At 39.9% G+C, this 21,654-nt stretch overlaps 1 protein-coding gene across 1 annotated transcript in view; it reads right to left on the bottom strand.

Moving 5' to 3' along the window:
- Nucleotides 1-21,654, bottom strand: part of APCDD1 (APC down-regulated 1) — a 54,533-nt gene that overhangs the window by 30,451 nt on the left and 2,428 nt on the right. Inside the window, exons 2-3 of the mRNA XM_053248935.1 lie at nt 7,239-7,422; nt 4,987-5,518 (exon numbers count right to left, since the gene is read on the bottom strand). Of these exons, the coding sequence (XP_053104910.1) occupies nt 4,987-5,518; nt 7,239-7,422 (716 nt within the window). The remainder of the gene's footprint in view (nt 1-4,986; nt 5,519-7,238; nt 7,423-21,654) is intronic.

Genomic DNA, 21,654 nt, shown 5'->3' with positions numbered 1-21,654 from the left:
TCTATGTGCTTGAGCAAACTTTGAGCCTTTGGAAATTCATTTAAAATTTCCAGCTTGGCTTATATCGGTTTAATTTTTACTTCAAGCCTTTGATTTACCATCCTCCAGCTAAACCACTGTAAAGAATTTGGAATACGTCCAAGTCTGTTTGGCTCTAGCATTCCTAACATATCCAGCAATCATTTGCTTTTAATTATCATTCAGTTCAACCACATACACATATGAATGTGGCTACCACATCCCATTTTGCAGCTTTATCAACTTAAAAAGCTTTAAGGCTCTGTATTCTTCATAGATGTCTAATTATTTTAGCCAGTTTTTATATTTTAAAATAATAATAAAGAGGAAAAGAAATGAGCCTTGCCATACAGTTTCTGTACAATACACCTGATTCACTTCAGTGGTGATTTCCTTACCCAACTTACGGTGTGACCATAAAAGCTTAAAAAAACAAGTTGATTTAATGTTTCTGTTTATGTACGGTGTCCAGTTTCCGAGTCTGAGACCAGTGGTTTTAAACTCAATTTAGTATTTAAGCTCATTTTCAGCTCTGTCCCTATGGACCAGCAATTAGAAAAAGAAAGAAGTTCAAAGGAGAAGGGTTATAACCTTGCAGTGCTATGTTTGTGTGGCCTCAGAATGAATCTTCTTACATTTAGGAAAGCTAAATTGCAGGTTGCAACCTATAACTAGGTACACACAAGCTGAAATGCTCAATCATGTGAATATTTTCCTGGGATTTAAAAAACCCCAACCCAAAGCAGTTGTGGGAAACTGCAACATGGGTGGCAGTTTGTAGAATGAGGAAGGTTTACCTCTTTCTCTGAGGTCTCTTTTCCCTATCAAAATCACACCTCCAGGGCTTTTTTGCCCTGTTGGGAAAGATACAAGAGGCTGTATCTTTTCATAGCCCCAGGAAAAAAAGCAACTTTCCCCGAGACCATTTTGATGATAAGAAATATGACCCACATGGAATGAGATGAGTGCTTCCTCCCCCCCCCCCAATTTTTTCCGTTCTAGACTGCAGCTTTCCATAGCCACTTTGGGTTAAAAAAAGACACTCAGGGAAGACATTTGTGTGACTGAGTGTCATGTGTAGTTTGACCCAAAGCCAAATAGTCAGGTCTGCATTCAGAACAGCGTTCACTCTGGCAGGCCCCTGCTAGAAACAACATGCTGTACTAGATGTACCTGAGCCTGATCCAACAAAGCAGTTCTTATGTTTTCATTGCTTTCTCATCAAAATACATTTTAAACTTTATTTTTCTATGCATAAATGTAGAACAAAGAGAGTGTCTTGTTTAAAATTTTAAAATTGCCGTATTTAAAAAACGGTGCTACAAAAATCTCAGCAAGTTTAATAAAACTCAAAAACTCTGTAGAAATGTTTATAAATACGTGCTTTATAGGTCAATTCAACAGTTTATTTTTTAAAAACCTATACGAAATGTGATACAAACATGGTCACTGCAGTGATCTTTTTCAAAGACAGCAAAGAACTCTAAACTAGAAGTGACCCTAAAGCATTATATCTGGAATTAATTGATGACAAACTGAAGTCTCAAATATGGTTCCAATTGCTATGTACATTCCTTTGAGCTGTCATCAGAAGAAGATGTACAAACAGCCCCACTGCAAAACTGTAACACGGTATTTTCTCTCTCTCTTTTTGCAGTTAGGTGAGTGGAGTACAGCACTTTCCGCTCTCACTACAGTCAAAAGCTTCTGAAGCTCTCTTAAAATGGATTAAGAGGTCCATTCATCTCTAATACTGCGGGCCTCCTCAGTTTAACATGGAATATGCATCCAATCACTGGATCACACGTGATTTAGTTTTTACTTGTTTCTCTACTCCTCCTCCCAATTCTGACTCCTAGTTGTGTCATTGGTGAAGGCTACCATGATTCTATATACTACTTTAAATTACCCCCAACCCATGCACTTCTTTCTTTTCCAACTTTCTCAGAAGCATTTTCTTTCTTTAGTAGAAATTTTCTTCCTACCCACCAAAAGTCTCCCTACTTTTGTTCTGACTTCTCATTTTGGGGGGACTTCACAGTCAAAGTTTGGTCTGCACATATCAAATACATTATTTCCAGAGTTACCAAATTAAAACAACAGGGAATGTAGCACAATAGGAAGACAAATGCAAGAGACATTCGACCCTGCTGGCAAAGGAGTGATGAACTCAACCTAACAAGTATGGTGGGTTCATTTGCACACTTGGACAGAAGACATATAGGGAGGCTCTACGCACGATCTGTGTGTAAAGCCTGGGAGGGTCCGGCTTAGGACACTCTCCCCGCAGATGAGCAACCACTTGTTGCTGGGCGGCCGGATTGGCCGCCGACATGACTACCTGTTCTGTTACAGAGCCGGTAGGGGCTGCAGGGATTGGGGGCTGCCTGGCCCCCAGAAGTCCCTGGATGCCCTGTGCGGGTGCGCGGGGCATCCTGGGGAGACCCCCGACACTGGGAGGCTTGTTTTAGCCTCCTGGTGGGGGTCTCCTTGCAAGCTGTCATGCCATGGAGACTTATGATTGGGAAAATGGGGTTAGCAGAGTGCTCATTCTGCTAATCCCATTTAAGGGGAGGGCTTCTTTGGCAGGCTAGCCGCCAGAGAACCACCAGGCTTGCTCGCGAGCCTGGTGTTTGTCACGATGGGAGAAAACTGGGCTGAGCTCCCTTAATATTGCTTACAAGTTCTCAGGGTTATATCCAAAGGTGCCTTGTGCCACTTCTAATTTGTGCGAGATGGTGCCCTGATTTTTACTGACTTTTACGATGGCCTTCGTGCCACATCTTATATTGTTCAAGGATCAACTGGACCTTGAACAAATTTTCAGGGGGCACAAGGAAAAGCACTGGGCATGAAAGCCAGGTTCTGCAAATGGAACTCCACTAGAACTTTTTGGATACAGCCATAATAATTAGAACTAGTTTAAGCCGTGCAGAGCATCTGTGCACTAGTACTTGATTGCTCCACTCACTCCCTGCCACATACCCCCCTCAGCCCAGAGATCTCTCCACCCTCACCTGGGCCGCACTCCTGCTCCTCCTCCTCCATCCCATTGCTTCCACCGCCCTCATGCCTCTTGGTCACTCCTCCATCCCTTTACTCCATCCCCCTCATTCCTCTTGGTCATGGCTGCAGCGTTGCCAGCACCTATTGGTGAAGCTGCAGCTCCCTATCCCCAGAGACCTCCCCACCCTCACCCAGGTCCCCGCTCCTCCCCACAGGAGCAGCAGCAGTGGTTGACTGGGCCCATCCTCGCTGCCACCACCGCCATGGCCATTGATTACCCTCAGGCTGCTGGCAGGCCTGGGCCCATCCCTTGCCTGCCTGCGCCAATGGCCTTGGTAATCCCAAAGAGCAGCAGGGGTTGACTGGACCCTTCCTTGCTGCTGCCGCCACCACCATGTCTGCTCATTCCCCTCAGGCCGCTGACAGGCTCAGGCCCATCCCTCACCCTTCCTCTCCCTTTTCTCTCTCTGCTCCACTTGCTCTTCCCCTCCCCCTTTTTCCTCCCCCTTCCCCCTTTTTTCTTCCCCTTCCTGAGTTAACAAATCTTGTTCCATCATCTAATTCACACAATGGCAGCCTCCTTCCCCTGAAGGGGCTCTTTCCTCCCTCATGACACCTCTCTTCGCAGACCCCTACCAACTATCTATCTATCTATCTTCCTCTCCTCTACAATCAAGAACATCTTCCGACCAGTAACAGTTGCATTCCAACTGACCTTAACCATCACAGGCTCCTCCCCCTATCTGCATATAGAATCTCCACTGCCCAGTCACCATGGTGCTTCTGCTTTCACAGGCTCCTCCTCCCTATTTGCATATGGAATCTCCCCACTGCACAACCAGGTGCTTCTGCTTGTGAACTCTCGCAAGAGTTACCACACACAGGATTAGCCACAGGTACACCTTAGAGAATTATATATAGAGAGATAGTAGGGGCTTGAAGGTGTCTGCAGATCATTTCAGCTAACCCTGTACACTGAAAGAGATCTATACCCAGCTCTTCTACCAACATATTGTGTGTGTCGGAAGCAAACAGCAGCAGGCTGCCTATAATTTAATAGAATTAGTGTATTGTTTCCATTAAGGTGGAAGATGCCAGATTGTCACTGGTGAACATTTTGCATTTAACTACTGTGAAACTGATAGCAAAAAGTATGAAAAACAAATAATTACTTTTTTTACATGTACTTAAAAAGCAATGAATTAAGAAAAACAATTTCTACTTCTTTTCTTTCGTAAGAATAATGAAAGCTTGTTGCTGACAAAATAGAACCTTGACCTTAAGCTGCTCTCACCTGCCTTGAGACACACAAAGTCTCACTTCTAATTTTTAAAAAAGGAAGGGTGGCTGGTCAGCTGGAATAGCATCCAGACAGTCAAGCAAGGACTGAATATACTCTCCTATGTTATGATCAGGAATATTTCACAGTACAGGGAATGCAGAGAAGGGGACTAAAAGTGTGTAGATTTCCTCCCAATATTATATTTGCAACAAGTGTCTAGTACGACTCTTTTTTGCATGTCCTTTATCATTTATTTCTAATCAAGGTGTTAACAAGAGTAGAACACCCCCCAACCCTCAACCACCCCCACCCCCCGCCTAAAAAAACAACAACAAACAAACTTGGAAATCTTGGCAGAAGGAAGTACAGCTTTGGAATGCAACGCAAGGAAAATCTATGATGCCAAGCAAATGGAGAAATGAAGTTTGCTGTTCAGGGAGTTGGAGGAAGGTGAAATGGAGACTTTGAGACAGGAAAGAATGACAGTGCTGTGGAGTGCAGATGGAAGGAATGGAGAAGAACCTGTGATTTTGTGAAGGTGTTAGGAAAGAAGCTGCAGGGGGGAAAGGCTGAGGCTCTTGGCCAATGAAGATTTTTGCATGAGACCCTCTGGCATCTCCTTTAATAAATGGATACTTTATCTGTGCACCTTAGAACTAAAATCTGAAATGTTTACATACCTTGGAATTTTGCAGAGGGGGTTGGTAGCTAGATGGGCGATAATACATCCTCTGAGCAGGATCCGTGTGGATGTCTCCAAGAAAGAGCTCTTCTACTAAGTGATCTAAATTGTGGTGAAGGTACTGCTTCTCAACACGGATGAGCTGAAGTTCATGCATTGCAAAGTTCAGTGCTCTGGTGCATTCATAACCATTCTCTTCTCTCCATAAATCATAACTGACATTCTGCTCCCAAGGTTTATTTTCTGGTACAAATCCAGGGCATGTACAGTTCACTAAGTGGCTTAGTCTTTCAGCTACCACCTCACTGTGGCAGATGATCTGTATGTTGTGCAGCTGGTAATCTGCTTCAGTCCCCCCTCGAATGATCCAGGATGCTTGGCGGAGGCGAACTTTGCCACGGATAACTAAAGTATAGATTGGATTTGTGCAGTGGTTACCCCCATAATAAAACTGGTAGGCCTTGAACGTGTTGTTGTGGTAGAATCTGTAAGATCTTGTGATGAATTCTGGGCCTGACCTAACTTCACAACTGTATCCAAATAATAATTTAAAGAAAGCTTAGTCAGGTATAAAATTATAGCATGTCATTCCAAGCCAACATAGTCACTAGTATTACCAGTGTAGCTGAAATACCTCATTTATACCATCATTTTCACAACAGTATTTGGTTATCACCAATGAGCGTAACTCTGTCATGTTTCCTCCCCTATAATTTAACACAAAGTTGTTGCTTAAGATGGCACCTCAAATAAATATATTTTACTTTTCTCTTTAGTTTTATATTGCATGTTTTTCTTTTTCTTTGGAGCCTCTCTCTTCTGCACATACTCAGTTACAAGTATTTATTTAGATCTGTAGCCAATTTTATTCCAAATACTCTCAAGGCAGATATAGATATTTCTTAAATAATACCATTATCTGTTCAGGTTTTCTTTTCTCTGGAGATATCATTGAGAGTCATTTAGATTTTACAAAGGCAGTGCATGTTTCCTGAATAAGCACTTTGAGACTATTTCCTCAATATTAGCTTCTTCCTTTTTCAAATTTTCTTTAATATGACTGACTGACCAGACAAGAGTTCACTTGTTTCAGGTGAGTACAGTAATAAATATATTCTAAGTTTGAGTATGTCAGAAAATAACTTGAAACTACAATGTCTGAAAAAGTTGTATAAAGATTTCAGCAGCAAGGGATGGGTGATCTATAAGCTGAGCTGTTACTGAAATGCTCTTTATCTTCAAGAAGAAAACTTCAGTGGTCTTCAGGATCCCTTCCAGGTGGTAGGGCTTCCCCACCTACTCTCTGAACTTTCCACTGATATCTATGGATGATCTGAGTAAAGATTACTGCTTATTCAAGCACAATATCTATTAACTTAAGTAGTGGTTTTTGCCTGAATAACAATTACAGGACCGGGCTTGAAGGGAATTTTATATCCCCAAACAGGCTGCTTAAGAAAATAATTGAAAGTACACAGCTGTATATTGCAAGCTGAGACTACAAAATAAATACCTCCCTCTAACTGAATGTTTGATCTCAGATAAGCACTTATGCATGCTTGGGCTGGTCAAATACAACTTCAGAATTTCATTTTGTTAATGAACTTTTATTCCTAAGACACACGACATGGCATAAATCCAAAGTCTTATTCACTAGCCCTCTCCAAACGGTTACGTCCTAACACAACAGCCTATGAATCAGAAAACAATTTTATTCCAAAGCAAGTGAGACTGAACTATACAGGATGCCTTATGGACCAGAGTTACAATTCGACATGCTTTGTTGTGTGGCCAGAAAGGCTTCTATCTTCTTCCCAACAGCAATCCTCCCTGTGCTGCAATGTAAATTGCTTTAAAGTATTCTTCCATTTAAAAAGTAGCATGCAACACAGAGAGGCTGTTCTTATGAAAGGGAAAACGATATAACCCCCCTCCGCCGGCTGCATTAAACTAGCTGAGATTTCTAAACAAAAATGGTGTGTCACAGAGCTCTTCTTGTCTATCTACATACTTGGCTCGTAAACATTTATTTTTATGGTAGCATTCAGAACTTTAGCACAGCACCACATCATCTGCAGAAGTTCCGTGAATGGAAGGAGAGTTCTGCTTGTGCAGAGATCCTTTGAATGAACACAAATCTCCTTTCATGAACAGAAGCGGCTTCCACCAAGGTCTGGATGCTGCCCAGAGTCCAACAAAGCATTTTAGCTTGTTTGATTTGTGTTTCTGTGGTTTGGTGTCTGTTCTTACCCAGTAGAGACCCAATGTCCCTCGATGGTGGGGGGCATTTGTACAGTGATTCGGGCTCCATTATGAAGATGTTTGAGCATATGAGGACACTGTGACTCTTTGAATGTTCGCCATGCACTCTTCTCTAACGATCGAGGATGGGACCTGCTGTCTGGATGAAGAAGTGCAGAACCTTCTCCCAACCCTGAGAATAGAAAACGTAAAAGAAAATTGTTGCATTTGGGCAATAAAAAATAATAATAAGTATATGACCAATTTCTCAAATAACCTTCAGAAGAATGAAATTTATACTATGTTCTTGTACTTGCACTCAGAGCTGGTCTTAAGTGGATCAGTGTACCATATGGAAATGGCCATAAAAATGGGAAGCATGCTGGGAGAAACTTCCTGACACTTTCATAAGGAGTGTGATTATTCCCACATTACAAAAATGCATGCATCTTCACACAGGTATGAGAATATATATACTTAGATATAATATGGACATTAGCTTACAAGACAGTCAACATAATTAATCAGTAAAAATCTCTTGGAGAGTTCGGACAGTGAGCCATTTCTCATGATCTGTGAAAAGGGCTTGAAGTGGTGAGGGGAGGAAGCCCCAAAAAGTTTACATCCCCCACAGACGATCCTCTCATTGTGCTGGGTGGGCAGATCGCCCACCCAGTCAATTGCCAGCTTCTGTTGGCAGCAGGGAGGTTTGGGGGTCAGGAGACCCCCAGAACTCCCATAATGCACCGCTCAAGTGCACAGTGCATTATGGGAAGTGTTCCGATGCCAGTTGGAAGGCTGCTGGCATGTGGGTGCCACACAGAGCCACGTGGCACCAACACACGATCAGTTAGCCCGGGCTAATGGCATGTTTGCACCCTTAACCCGGGCTAACAGCCCTTGCGAGTTTGCCGCTGTGCCACCACCAGGAGCCACTCAACTCCCTGAGGTTCTCATGCTCAGGCAAAATCAGGCTGGACTTTCCTAGTCCAGTTTTGCCTGCACATGAGAACAGTCTCAGTGTGGAAATTATACTGAATTCCGCTACAAATTTAGTGACTTAGTGACTGAATCAGTGTCCTACAGTAGATCACAGGTAGTTATTTAAGAGACGTTCCAGATGGTGTTGCTTGGAGATTGTTATTCTGCAAAGTGTGAGCTAAAGTGTGGAGTCCCACAACACTGAATACTGTCTCCAATGCTTTTTAAACATCTACATGAAACCACTGGAAGAAAACATCAGGAGTATGGACTAGGGTGTTATCAATATGCTGATGACACCGAGATCTATTTCTCCATACCAATTTCATCAGGAAATGGTATGACCCCCATAAATGCTTTCCTGGAGACGATAGTGGACTGGACGAAGGATAACAAGCTGAAGTTGAATCCAAACAATATGGATGTACTTTTTGTAGGGGGTTGGGACTGGAGAGATTGTTTAGATCTGTCTGTTCTGGATGGGGCTACACTCCCCGTGAAAGATCAGGTACGTAGTCTGGGACTGCTCCTGGATCCCAAACTCCCCTTAGTCTCTCAGGTTGAGGCAGTGACCAGGAGTGCTTTTTATCTTTGGCTGATATGAAAGATATGTACATTTCTGGTGGTAAATGATATTAAAATAGTGGTACATATTTATTATTATTATTTCTTGTTTACACAGTCAGGTAGGTGTTATTGACTGGTTTTTTTTATCCAGACATCGAGTCCTTCCCAAGGACCTGGGATGGCTGAATTTTGTTATCAATATTGTTCTTGTTGTTATTATAGATATCGTCACAGAATATAGGCTGTTCCCAGTAAAATTGCTTTTTGTAATTGGTTGATGGTGATTTCTGTGGCCCCTATGGTGTTGAGGTGCTCTTCACGGTGTTTTGGAATTGCACCTAGGGCGCCAATTACTACTGGGATTATTTTGGTCTTCTTCTGCCACAGCCCTTCAATTTCAATTTGTAGATCTTTGTATTTTGTTATTTTTTTCTATTTCTTTTTCTTCTATTCTGCTATCCCCTGGTATTGCTATGTCGATTATTTTGACTTGTTTTTCTTTCTTCTCGACTACAGTTATATCTGGTGTATTGTGTGGCAGATGTTTGTATCTTTGTAGTCGGAAGTCCCATAATATATTTGCATCATTATCATCTTAGCCTGGACTCAGGCTAAATAATAATAATAATAATTATTATTATTATTATTATTATTATTATTATTATTAATTCAATTTCTATACCACCCTTCCAAAAATAGCTCAGGGCAGTTTACACCGAGAAAACAAACAAATAAACAAACAAACAAACAAGATGGAACCCTGTCCCCAAAGGGCTCACAATCTAACTTCTAGGCTTGACTACTGTAATGCACTCTATGTAGGGATGCCTGTGTACATAGTTCAGAAACTACAATTGGTACTGAATGCAGCAGCCAGATTGGTCTCTGGGTAAACTCAAAGGGACCATATAACACCAATTCTGAAAGAACTGCACTGGTTGCCAATATGTTTCTGAACTAAATACAAAGTGCTGATTATTTCCTATAAAGCCCTTAATGGCTTAGGTTCAGGGTACTTAAGAGAGAGTTTTCTCTGTCATGAACCCTGTCGCCTATTAAAGTCATCTGGAGAAGTCCAGTTACGGTTGCCACTGGCTCGTTTGGTGGCGACTTGGGACTGGGCTTTCTCTGCGGCTGTCTTGGGACTCTGGAATATATTCCCGGATGAAATAAGAGCATCTCTTTCTCTGTTTGCTTTTAGGAAGAACCTCAAGACGTGCCTGTTTTCTCAGGCTTTTAATTGAAATTTTAATTTTAATATGTTTTTACTTACTGAGATTGTTTTTATCTGTTTTATTAATTTTTAATTGTTTTATATTGTGTTTATATTATGTTTTAACTTGTACACCGCCTGGAGATTACTATATCATGTGGTACAGAAGCACAATAAATAAAAATATTAATGTAGGGAAATATTTTTCTGTAGCTACAGAGTAGGGATGTACAGAAGCAGTTCGCAATCAAACCAGTCCAAGTGGTTTGACTGCAAACCGCTTCAAGCTGGTTCATCTGTTTGACCAGCCCAGCTGGTGGGTTCAGGTATATTAGAGTGAAGATCTATAGATGCAGATGTCCATTTTATGGCTGTGCAGAAACATAACTTGTTATGTTCTTTTTCCTTTACTCCTCTTCTCTAGGACTCAACTAGATCAGCAGTGTTGCTTAGTGAATAAATGTTTGTATTGAGACTTGGGTTCAACTCCTAGCACAGCCACCAACTCAATGGAAGGCCACAGGCAGGTTGCTGTATCTAGAACAAGGATTCTCAACGTTGGGTGCCCAGATGTTATTGGACTTCAACTCCCATAATCCACAACCAAAGGCCATTGGAGCTAGGGATAATGGGAGTTGAAGTCCCATAACATCTGAGGACCCAACATTGAGAATCCCTGATCTAGAACATGGCCCTCCCTGGAAGCTAAGCGATCTAGATAGATTTCTAAAATGTCCAGCAGTCCTCTGTTGCATTGATCTCACTCTGTAATGAGGAGATGAGAGCAGTCAATATGCTCACTCCTTGATACTGTTGCCCAAATCATCGAGCCTGGCCAGCCCCTTAGTAAACTGAGGAGTAGGAACTGAGAATAATTAAATAAATCATTCAACAGCTAGAGCACAAATTTGCAGTGAATCTAACTGAATGTAGGCAAGAAGGTTTACTTCTCTGCTACCATTGCATCTGTACAAGGTTATCCAGTGGTGCTTTACCAGGCAAGGGGCCTCTTTCCGGTTGATTCAGATGATTATATAGGGGAACATGCAGTGGCCTGCTGGTGCCATCCCTACAGATGCTGCAATATACTTCCTCCTGGGGGCGGGGAATCTTCCTTGGATTCAGGAGACTTAAATAGCTTCTACCTGGTTTCCAATGTACTGTTCTTGGGCAAAATACTAGAGCAAGCAATGAAACTGATGGTATGAAACTAATATGGATCCATTCCAGTCTGTATTCTGGCTAGAGTTTGTGGCAGAAACTGCCCTCCTTGCTTTGGATGCTCTGCACTGGGAGATGACCAGCAGAAGTATGATCCTGTTGATTTCCCTGGACTCCTCAGTTGTGTTTCCTTGGACTCCCCAGTGGCATTCAAGCTCTTGCCTCATACGAAATATTCTGAAACTTCCCAGACACTACCGCAGAAGTAGTGCCTTTCTGGGCCACCTTTCTGACTTGGGATTGGGGGGAGGGCACATTTTTGTGGTGGCTTCTGTTCCTTCTGTTCAGTCTCACAATATAGTGCTGAGGAACTACTGCTCCAGCCCATACATAGACTCTGGATTATAGGGAGCACCCTATAATCCAGAGTCTATGTATGGGCTGGAGCAGTAGTTCCTCAGCAAAGCTCAATCTTTTCCCCCTAACATGAAACTACTGGGAGAGATCGTCCAGAATTTTGGCTATCACTAAGTGGGTGACACACTGCTCTACCTCTAATTTCTATTTTGCAAAAATAGGGAAGCCATGGCTGTCCTGAAATAGTGTTTGGAGGCCATATTAGCTTGGATGAGACTGAACAACAGCATCTTGAATGCTTTATTATGATCCATGACCAGGAAAAACACCACCACAACATATCCATCCATTATGTCCAGCTAGTATTTTAAAAAATAAAAAGTAGATCACCATAATTAACAGATCTAATCTTACAAGCAGCCACAAAGAATTTAGCCACTTTAAAATTAGTCTCAGGATTCACTCCAGAAAGTAAATAGGTGGCACAACATAACTCTGAAAGCCTAGGAAAAGGCAATAAAAGCAGAGTTATATAAGAATTTCTTATAGGTTGATAAAATATAAATTTAAGGACATGTTGAATTGACTCAACTGCATAAGAATTACAAGGACAAACTTGTGCATCATATGGAATATTCTGAAACTTCCCAGACACTACCGCAGAAGGCAGAGTATTCCAGCGAGTTAAGGTATTACAAATTCTCTGCTTGAGAGCCTTCTTGATACTATCAAACCCAAGGATAAAAATTTAGGATCCATAAGTCAATAATTAAATTCCAATTTTGCACACTAGGGTGATCTAAAAGTATCAGCTAACTTCAAAGGTGTCAAACTACCTGGAAGGAGTTTAAGTTTTAACCACATTTTAAATATTGAAAGCCAAATTTTGGTTTCCACCTTCAAAATTCCGGCTTCAAGTCTTAAAACTACATTGGGAGTGAGTTTAGCAACTTCAAAGGTTACTCTTAAAAATTTGGATTACATAATTTCCAGAGGGGAAAAGTTTGAATATGGCTTAAGCTGAGCTCCATAAAGGAGCTGAGCTAGTACTTTGGCCTCAAAAAACCTAATGATCACAGGTATATAATTTACACCTCTGGTTTGAAAGAAATTTAAAGTGTTCATTATACTCCTTTGCTTAGTCTGAACAAGATAATTAACATGTGCATTTTTGCTGCCGGAAGCTTGGAAGACCACTCCCAGATATCTAAAACAATTTACTTGTTCGATCTCTATCCCATTTGCAACCCATTTATGTTTCTTGGGCCTCTTAGCAAAAACTAGCACTTTGGTTTTGTGACAGTTGATCATCAATTCATTTTCATTGCTCCACAGGGCCAAGGTCTGCAGTGGTCTTATCAGGCTGACTAAGGTTCTGGAGCAGATTGCTAAATCATCAACATATAATAGGGCCGAAATATGCTTGTCAGAGACTTCAGGAGGGTGATAATCCTGGCCCACTAACTGCTTTACTAACAAATTAATATAGGAATTAAGTAGTGATGGAGTCTTGCTTCGTGTGTGTGTCTGAAGAAGCTAAAACTCAATCCTGAAAAAGAGGTGATCCTGTAGATTAGGATTCCACTAATCTGTCTGGTTCAGCCAGTAGCCCTCAGGGACATATTCAAGGTCAAATAAAAGGGCTTTTGCTGGGAGGCGAGAGAAGCAAAAATAGCTTTCCACTGTACCCATGCTGTGCTGTGAACAAGCTTCACCCACAGTTAGTTTAGTGGCCCTTAGAAAGGGCTCAGAATTACCTCTGAGATACATTTGGTAGGTACCAGAGACAGGGCCTTTTTGGAGTGGCACCATATATGCGGAATTGTTTCCCCAGAGAGATACATCAAGCGCTCTCCTTTGCAGTTTTTAAACTGGAATTGTTTTCATCTGTTCTTTGGAATGTATTTTTCTTAGATCAAGTATTATTTATTTGTAATTGGTTTTATTGGTTATATTGTATCTTGCTTTTATTGGTTATACTGTATTTTGTATTTTTTCTATTGTATTAAATTTTATTGTGTTTATGTTTGTTATTGTACACTTTGTGCTTGTATTAAACAAGGAAAGGCAGGGTAGAAATCATCATTACAATAAACATTCCAGTCTCATTCAGTTTTCCAAATACAAAGTGGGAATAGTCATCGTTTGCTACATAGTTCGGAAAACAAAAAAAGTTAAAATTCTAACATTTTGCATATTTTAAGTTTTATGCTTACACTCCCATGCACACTTATCTGGGAATGATTTTCACTGAACTTAGTAGGATTTATATCTGGGTAGACATGCATATAATTGGGTTGCAAGCATAATTAACTAGGAAGATGCCTGTGTCTTATGACAGGAAGAGATGAATATGGAGGATAGGAGCCCTGGAAGGACCCCTGTGGGATTCAGTAAATCTCCGAATTGTAGCTCCTTTCAAGAGATTCTTGCCAATGGAGGTTTTATCCTTCTTGCTCTTCCAACATTTTATTTATTTATTTGATTTACATACTGCTCTTCCAAAAAAGGCTCAGGGCAGTTGCTACATCTGGGGGTAGGTAAGATTTAGCCTCTCCAGTCACAAATTATAGTCTTTGTCCCACAGAACTTAATATGGGCTCTTGAGAGTTCAAACCCTGTCTGCCCAGCTCTACCCCTTCATCTGCATTTCCCCATCAACATTTCTATTTCTTAGTCTTGCTAGTGTGTTGAATAACAGGTTTTATATGGGTATAAATAAGGAGTAATAGGGACATAGGAAGCTGCTTTATATCATTCATTGGTCCATCTAGCTCAGTTTTGTCTATACTGACTGGCAGCAGCTCTCCAAGGTTTCAGGCAGGAATATTTTCTCAGCCCTACCTGGAGATGCCAAGGATTGAACCTGGGACCTTCTGCAGGAAAAATGGATGCTCTACCACCGAGTTATGGTGGCCCCAATCCATTCTACAGTTATCTTTTATGTTGACTTGTTTTCTAGATAGTATCATCCAGTTTTTAACTTTATGGGCAAAAATAAAACATTAAGTCCCAATTCCAATACTTTTTCCTGAGTATTAACAGATAACATTTATTCTACTCTATTCTCCCTCATAGAGTGACATTTATGACATGCTAAGAAGATCCTAAATACAGTTTTCCCCCTGTAATTATTTTAAAAGACTTTTTTAGCACATCTGAGCCACTCCACTAAACTTGTAGCTTATAACTGCTGTTTGAATATTTAAGTTTCCCTGCTAACTGAGCAAAAAGGCACCTTTTAAAAGTGGTGATTCTCTTTATTTAGCAAGGGGAGAGCAACTGGCCCTATCCATCCCAGCACAGCATCCCTCCAGTGGCCACTGCTGATGTCTATCTTATGTTTATTTTTAGATTGTGAGCCCTTTAGGGACAGGGAACCATTTTGTTTATATATATCTATGTAAACTGCTTTGGGAACTTTGGGAAGTAGTATACAAATATTTGTCGTATTCATATTCATAAGTTGTTTAAAATCTAATTTTGTGTTTATATTGCAAATTAAAGCATACACGAGATCCTGAATTAAAGTTTACATTAGAATCTCTATTCTGACATGATATTTGATACCTCTGGATAGAATTCTAGATTATACACCATGAGATTGTTAGTCAATTTTCTCTTAATTTTCTCTTAATTGCACTATAACTGTCCCATTTTCATTCTATGATTAAAATATGTGAGTTCATGTGGAAACCAAATCTAATCTGTGAGCATTAAGTCTGTTATGAGAATATTAATCTGAGGATTTCTTCTTTGCAACAAACTTTAAGTGGAAACTTGTCAGAAGCTTTAAAAAGTTTCCAGCAGATAAGGCATGATTTACTTACATTAAGAATATGACTTTACTTATGTAGTCAATAGCACCAAACAATTAAACAAATATACATTACTGTTATCTTTTGATGTGGGAAACTTAGTGATAACCTCTGCCCTAGTTATCCTAATTGCACTGCAAGAAGTATAAAATTACAATGGAGAATATTATGTCTCTCTGCCAAGCAGATGTTTGGTTTAAGGTCTGCTTTAGTCACTCTGAACATCAAAAGGAGTAAGGTTTGACTAGCCATAAGTCAAGGAAGGATGAAAAGGGTAATGTGTTTATATATAACACTGGTTCAGTTAGCATCTATTGACATGCTGGAAGTTGCAGTGAAGAGCTGTAGAAGGCAAGTAGACACTGGAACCCAAGCGCAACAGAAAAAAATGTTGAAATGAGGGTACAGTTTGCTCCCTTTCTTGATGTGGGGTTCTCCTGTGTCCGGATCAAGTGGCAGGTTGTGCATCTCTTTGTCTCGGACTGAAGTCTCTTTTCTTTCTCCCAGTGGAGTCATCAGAAGCCATTAACTTTTATGAGAGAAAGATGGCTGCAATTCAGCCACTGAGTTTGCATTTCTGGTTCCTAGTGCTGGACAGGCAGCTGCGTACACAGCATGTAATACATAGCTGGCAAAGATTGGATGCAAATACTAATCCAGATTCGGATCTAATAATGCATGCATACCCCATCAGTGCTGTACAATGGGAATAAGGATGCACCTTCCCATATATTTTTGTGATTCAGATGGAAAAGCACATCCCCATCCATTATTTGGGGGCACTGCATGCTGTTATTATTATAAACATGTTGCAACAAACAACATGTACAACAATACTTTGTTGTACTCTATTCTGGACCACTGCCAGGCAGTACCATTCAGGTTCATGTATTTAATGTGATTTACATATGCCTGTGTAAGTCAATATAGGTTACTAAAAGCAGTAGAACTTATGTGAAGGTTATAAGCAAATGTAATTGAGTAAAAATTCCCTCCTGAATTCTAAATGAAATACATATGGAAACCTTTGCATTCAATTGTAAAATAATGAAAATGTGCACACTTTAGGTGCACCCAAGGGCTTTGGTATGCCCTAATAAATGTTTTGACTTCTTCTCTTTAAACAGCAGAACCTTATGCCATATTACCAACTCTCTTTGAAAGTCTTCTCAGTTACAAAAGAAATGTGTTATGTGGCATGGAAGGATGTTATGTGGCATGTTCAGTACAAACAAACCCAAAGTCCTTCTGAGCACACAGAACTAGCTATGTAGTTCTTTGGATTCTCGTCTTTATGTAGTAATAAATAAAAACAGTTTTTCAAGACCTGCATTCTGGATATGTAACTAAATATCCTATCTTACATAACAAAACAATATAAATAAGCAAGTTTACAATAGTCTAATTATCACATTTTCAAGAGGTAATTAAAATACATCTTATAACACATCTTATAATATTTATTTGTAATGAGCCTGCAATTATGTATTTTAAACTAATTTAATAGATTTTCATTTCCAAACGGATAGATGTTTGACAGTTCCACTACATAAGCTATCAGAAGTATCCTAGGTGGGTGTGAAGGTCAAGATCTTCTCAGCTGTGGTGCCAAGCATATGCAATATCCTTCCAAGTGTGGTCTCCCTGGCTCCATCTCTGCTTACCTTTTGGTAGGTGGTGACAACCCATTTAATATTCCATGACACTGTTGACACACTTCTAATCTTATCATATGCTGCCTTTTACAAACAGTGTACTAAGGCTGCTTTATCTTTAAGAATGGATTTGCTGAGTAAGAGAGGTTTTAACATTTTTATTTTAGTTTTTATATTACTTATATTGTTAACCACCAAATATTTTCTTTTAAAAGAGAAAAGTGTTTGGCCCCACATGTCGTAACAAAGCATTTTGAAATAAATAGCTAAATATGCTCTATTCTGTACATGCAATCAAATATGGATTTTGTCCGTTAGAGGGAGAAAACAAACCTCATTCTGAAATCTGTCATCACCAGTCAGTAGAATCAACTTGGCAAGTGCACACTGAACTTATTTTAGTCATTGTACCATACGGCTGCAAGCAACTTTTCAGTAATAATTGTATGATGCAGGCTGCATATAATGGTGGTAGAGAACAGCCTTGCTACAAGAATAGTCCTGCTGCTGTCTGTGGCAGTGATGAAACTCACAGAGCCATTTTAAAAGTTCTTAAAATTGTGGAGGCATGAGAGGGAAGAAAGAAGAGCTGTGGCACTTACTAACTGTGTTATAAAACAACATTCAGCAACAATATTCATTACGCTTGCAATTCTTCACCCACAAAGCAATTGCAATATTTGCTCTACAGGAGAAGAATGGCATTTTCTGCAAATTTATGTTTCATATTAAGTATTTGGAAGCCTTAGTTTGGCTACAAGTGCTAACCTGTGAAATAAATGGAAAATAATTACATTTTCCTATTCAACCCCAGTACAGCATCCAGAGGCCAAAGTCTAGGAACTCCACTGCCCCTAGGGGCCTCCAGATCCTCTTTAGTCTGGCCTGGGTGATGTGGTTGCCCAGCAGGGGAGGGGGGCCTCCAAAGGCCTTTAGGTCCAGACTTCAAAATTACCTAGGTGCACCTCTGACAGCACCCCTCCAGTGCTAGTGTCTACCTTTAGTTTCTTTTTAGATTGTGATCTCTTTGAGGACAGAGAACCACCTTATTTTTCTATGTAAATTGATTTGAGAACTTTTGTGGGAAGTGATATATTAATAACAACAACAACAACAACAACAGAACTATCTACAGAACTAACTAATAATAACTACAGAAGGCCACACACTACTCAGGACAGCACGAATACTACGACAATATCTTTAATTCTTCTTTCATTGTCCTAGACCCTTGGAAAGGGCCCGATAATTAAAGTACCAAATCCAGTCAATAACATCTAGTAGACTGTGTGTAAATAGCATAATAAATAAATAAATAATATTGCACAAGAAGCTGATCACATGGATGCTGCAAGGTTAGCATGTCTCTTCCACACATTTGCAAGTTTTGCGGGTGGTGGGTAGCATTTGAAAAATAATTAGCCAAATCATTTTGAATCAACTTTACTGCTCATCTCATTCATCGCCGTTCCTGGAGCTAAGCAATTTTAGTGTTTGACATCTGAAACTTTTGTGGCTTTTTGTATAAGCAAAGGAAACCACGATAATGGACAAGGTCCAGCTGCAAACATCCTCAACAGATTTCATTTTGACCAACAACTATAAGGGGTGTACTTTTAAGGTATAATTGAGAGAGATTCATGTTGCAATATAAGTATTAGCTTAAGTTTTGAATCATACTTCCTACTTAATTTTATATTTCCATTAGATAAGCAAGCCAAGCTTGATTCCAAAAAGGTGTGATAGCATTGCAACATTTATTTACATAAATACACATACTACACTCCTGGATTGCCAAATGAAGTCCAGCTGGCTGAGATACAGTCAGCTATGTGATCTAAAGTATCTTGTCAGCATTTCTTTTCAACTTGTTTGGCTAGCTGTTGATGGGTGCTGATAGGTGGTTAAGGGGTTAGAATGGTTAAACTGAGTAAAAGTCAATACACAGCAGTGTGGTCCCAAAAAGCCAATTTCATTTCAGCTAGCCTTAACAGAAGTAATGCATCAAAGACTGGGAAATAATGCTTTCATAATCTGCATTGGCAGGCAAAACCTTATCTGGAGTACCCTATCCAGTTGTGAGTACTGGGTACATACAAGGATGTACTGGGTACATACAAGGATGTTGATAAACAGGAAAGCAATCAGAGCATAACTGAAAATGACAGAAGTGTAGAAGAAAGTGTGTCAAAGAAGAAAAGGAAAGGGACTTATGCTAGAATCGAGAAAACATAAGAAGCTTTTCTAGACCAGACTAATATAAGGGTCCATTTAGTCCAGCATCTTCTTTCCAGCTGTAGCCAACCAACCAGAAAGCCCACATGGGGACATAGAGCGAACAGCTCTTCCTTGTGGTTTGTCTCCCGGCAACTGGCATTCAAAGCAATGCGCCTTTGAATATGGATGTTACATTTAGCCAGCATGGCTAATACTGCTGACAGACCTATGCACCATCAATGTGTCTTACTTCCTTTTAAAGCCATATAAGCTATAAAAAGGATGTGGCCATCACTACATCTTGTGACAATGCAGTCCATGAACTAGTGATATACTGTATGAAGAAGTCCTTTCTTTTTTCTGTCCTGAATCTGCTGCCAATCAATTTTATCACATTCGAGTGAACGAAAATTGAGAATAATTACATTATATCATCATCTAATTACTAATCTTTCAGCCAGTTATGTATATCTATCTAGCATATAAATATCTCAGCATAGTAATTAAAAATAAGTGAAAATCGGTCTCTTATATGAAAATTGAAGCATTTAATGTACAGAAAGATCTATTCAGGCTATAACTTAGGAAATGTTGCTGTGAATAAGAGTAGTTTTGTAATAAAATATTCTCCAAATGGAACTTCTGGAATTTCCTTTCTTGAAAACTTAAGGGAAAGTCTAATTAGACATCTCTCAGGTAAGCTTTTAAGACATGGCAAGAGAGCTGAGATAAGATAATTTAAAGGGTCTGTACCCATATTGAGATGCTATGGATATAAAGAAAAACTAGATTTTTTTTTAAAGTATGTGTAAGGTAACACTGACAGTGGAGAGTTTTCCTCAGTGATAAGGATTCTTATTCTTTAATAGGTTCCGCTGATACTTTGACAGCATTTTCATTAAGCTTGCTTCGGAATGAAAATGCACAGAAAAAAGTGTCAGAAATCTAAGCATTATAGCCAACTGTCTGTCCTTATTTGAGCCCAAGGGGGCAATAGTTTTCCACAACCAATCTTCATTCCTATGTTGTTAACAAATGGCTAGGTCCTCATCAAATTGATTCTCCCTCCTCCTCTTCTCCCCCACCCTTTTCTTTTTAAAATGCTCTCATCTGATGATATTGTAGAGCTGGGGGGGGGGGGAGACACACAAAGCTCCCCATCTCAACCTCTCTTGGCAGCGGCTGGTTTGATCTGACTATTGGCCCTGATTTGTTTCACATTTCAGCCAAAGTTTAAAACAGCTCTGTAATTCCAAGCAGATGAGCCTGAAAGTCTAACCCTATAATTATACCTTCTCTCCGTACTTAGCCTCTAACTTCAAACCTTCCATTCTGACTTTCAGACGCCCAGATCAGAGCATTTTAAAGTACACCTTGGCGTTCCTGAAGGTTTGTCTCAACGAGACATATTTATATAGTTTATATATTTTGTAGTTGAGCTGTGGAAGAAGAATAAAAACCCCTTTGATGAGCAAGCCATCATTGCCTATAAGAAGAACAAGACACACTGAAGCTAGTGCAGCATCTGTGTACTTGGTGTTGTCCAAACAAAGGGAAAGATGCAATTCCTCTGTTCCAATAATTATCATTAGCATACAGAGGACGGTTTCCGAATTTGCAGTTATTATTATTATTAATAGCACATAAGATTAGGCATGTAACTTGGTAAGGTAAAAATAAAGAATCTCATTTTCAGAGAGGTTGGCTCTACACAATTGTCACTGAAAAAAGTGCAATCACAGTGTTGAGCATCTCTGTAAATTGAATGACAATATGTGGATGGCTTGGGTCATGCCAGCCAAGTGGCTACTGCCACTTGATCACATACTAGATGTCCATCTAGACAATCCAGTACTAAATGGTAAGTGTCCCAATAAACATGTATTAAGTGTTCAAAAAGACCCCTTAAGATAAAAAGCTAAATACTTTATAGAAGCCTTGAACTGAGGATTGTTAAAGCGAGAATTATTAAGCATGTGGTAAAACAAACCCTGCAGAGGAAAATTCAGCATAGCTTCTACAAAAGGACGTTTTGCTAAACCCTTTATCATTCTCTGATAGCATCAAGAAACATGTAGAAAAGGGTGTTCTGGTGGACACTGTATAACTGAATTTCCAAAAACCTTTCAACAAGATCCCTCAGTAAACCTCTTCAAGAAACTTAGAAGTAAGGTCTTCATGTAGATCAGCAACTGGTTAAAGAACAGGAAGCAGACAGTAGGAATAAATTGACAGTTTTTACTATGGAAAGAAGTAACCATTGGGTTCCCTAAGGATCTGTTTTGGAATCAAAATTATTAATAAATGGTTTGGAGTCAGAGTGAGTGGTGAGGGAGCCAAGTCTGTGGATGAGACAAAATTACTGAGGATGATGAATTCTGAAACACACTGTGAAGAACTCCTTGGGTGAATGGGCAACAAAACGGCAAACTAAATTCAATGTAAGTGTAAAGTAA

This window comes from Hemicordylus capensis, chromosome 4, assembly GCF_027244095.1.
Source record: "Hemicordylus capensis ecotype Gifberg chromosome 4, rHemCap1.1.pri, whole genome shotgun sequence".
Lineage (NCBI taxonomy): Eukaryota > Metazoa > Chordata > Lepidosauria > Squamata > Cordylidae > Hemicordylus > Hemicordylus capensis.
This window is presented reverse-complemented; position numbering and strand designations above follow the sequence as displayed.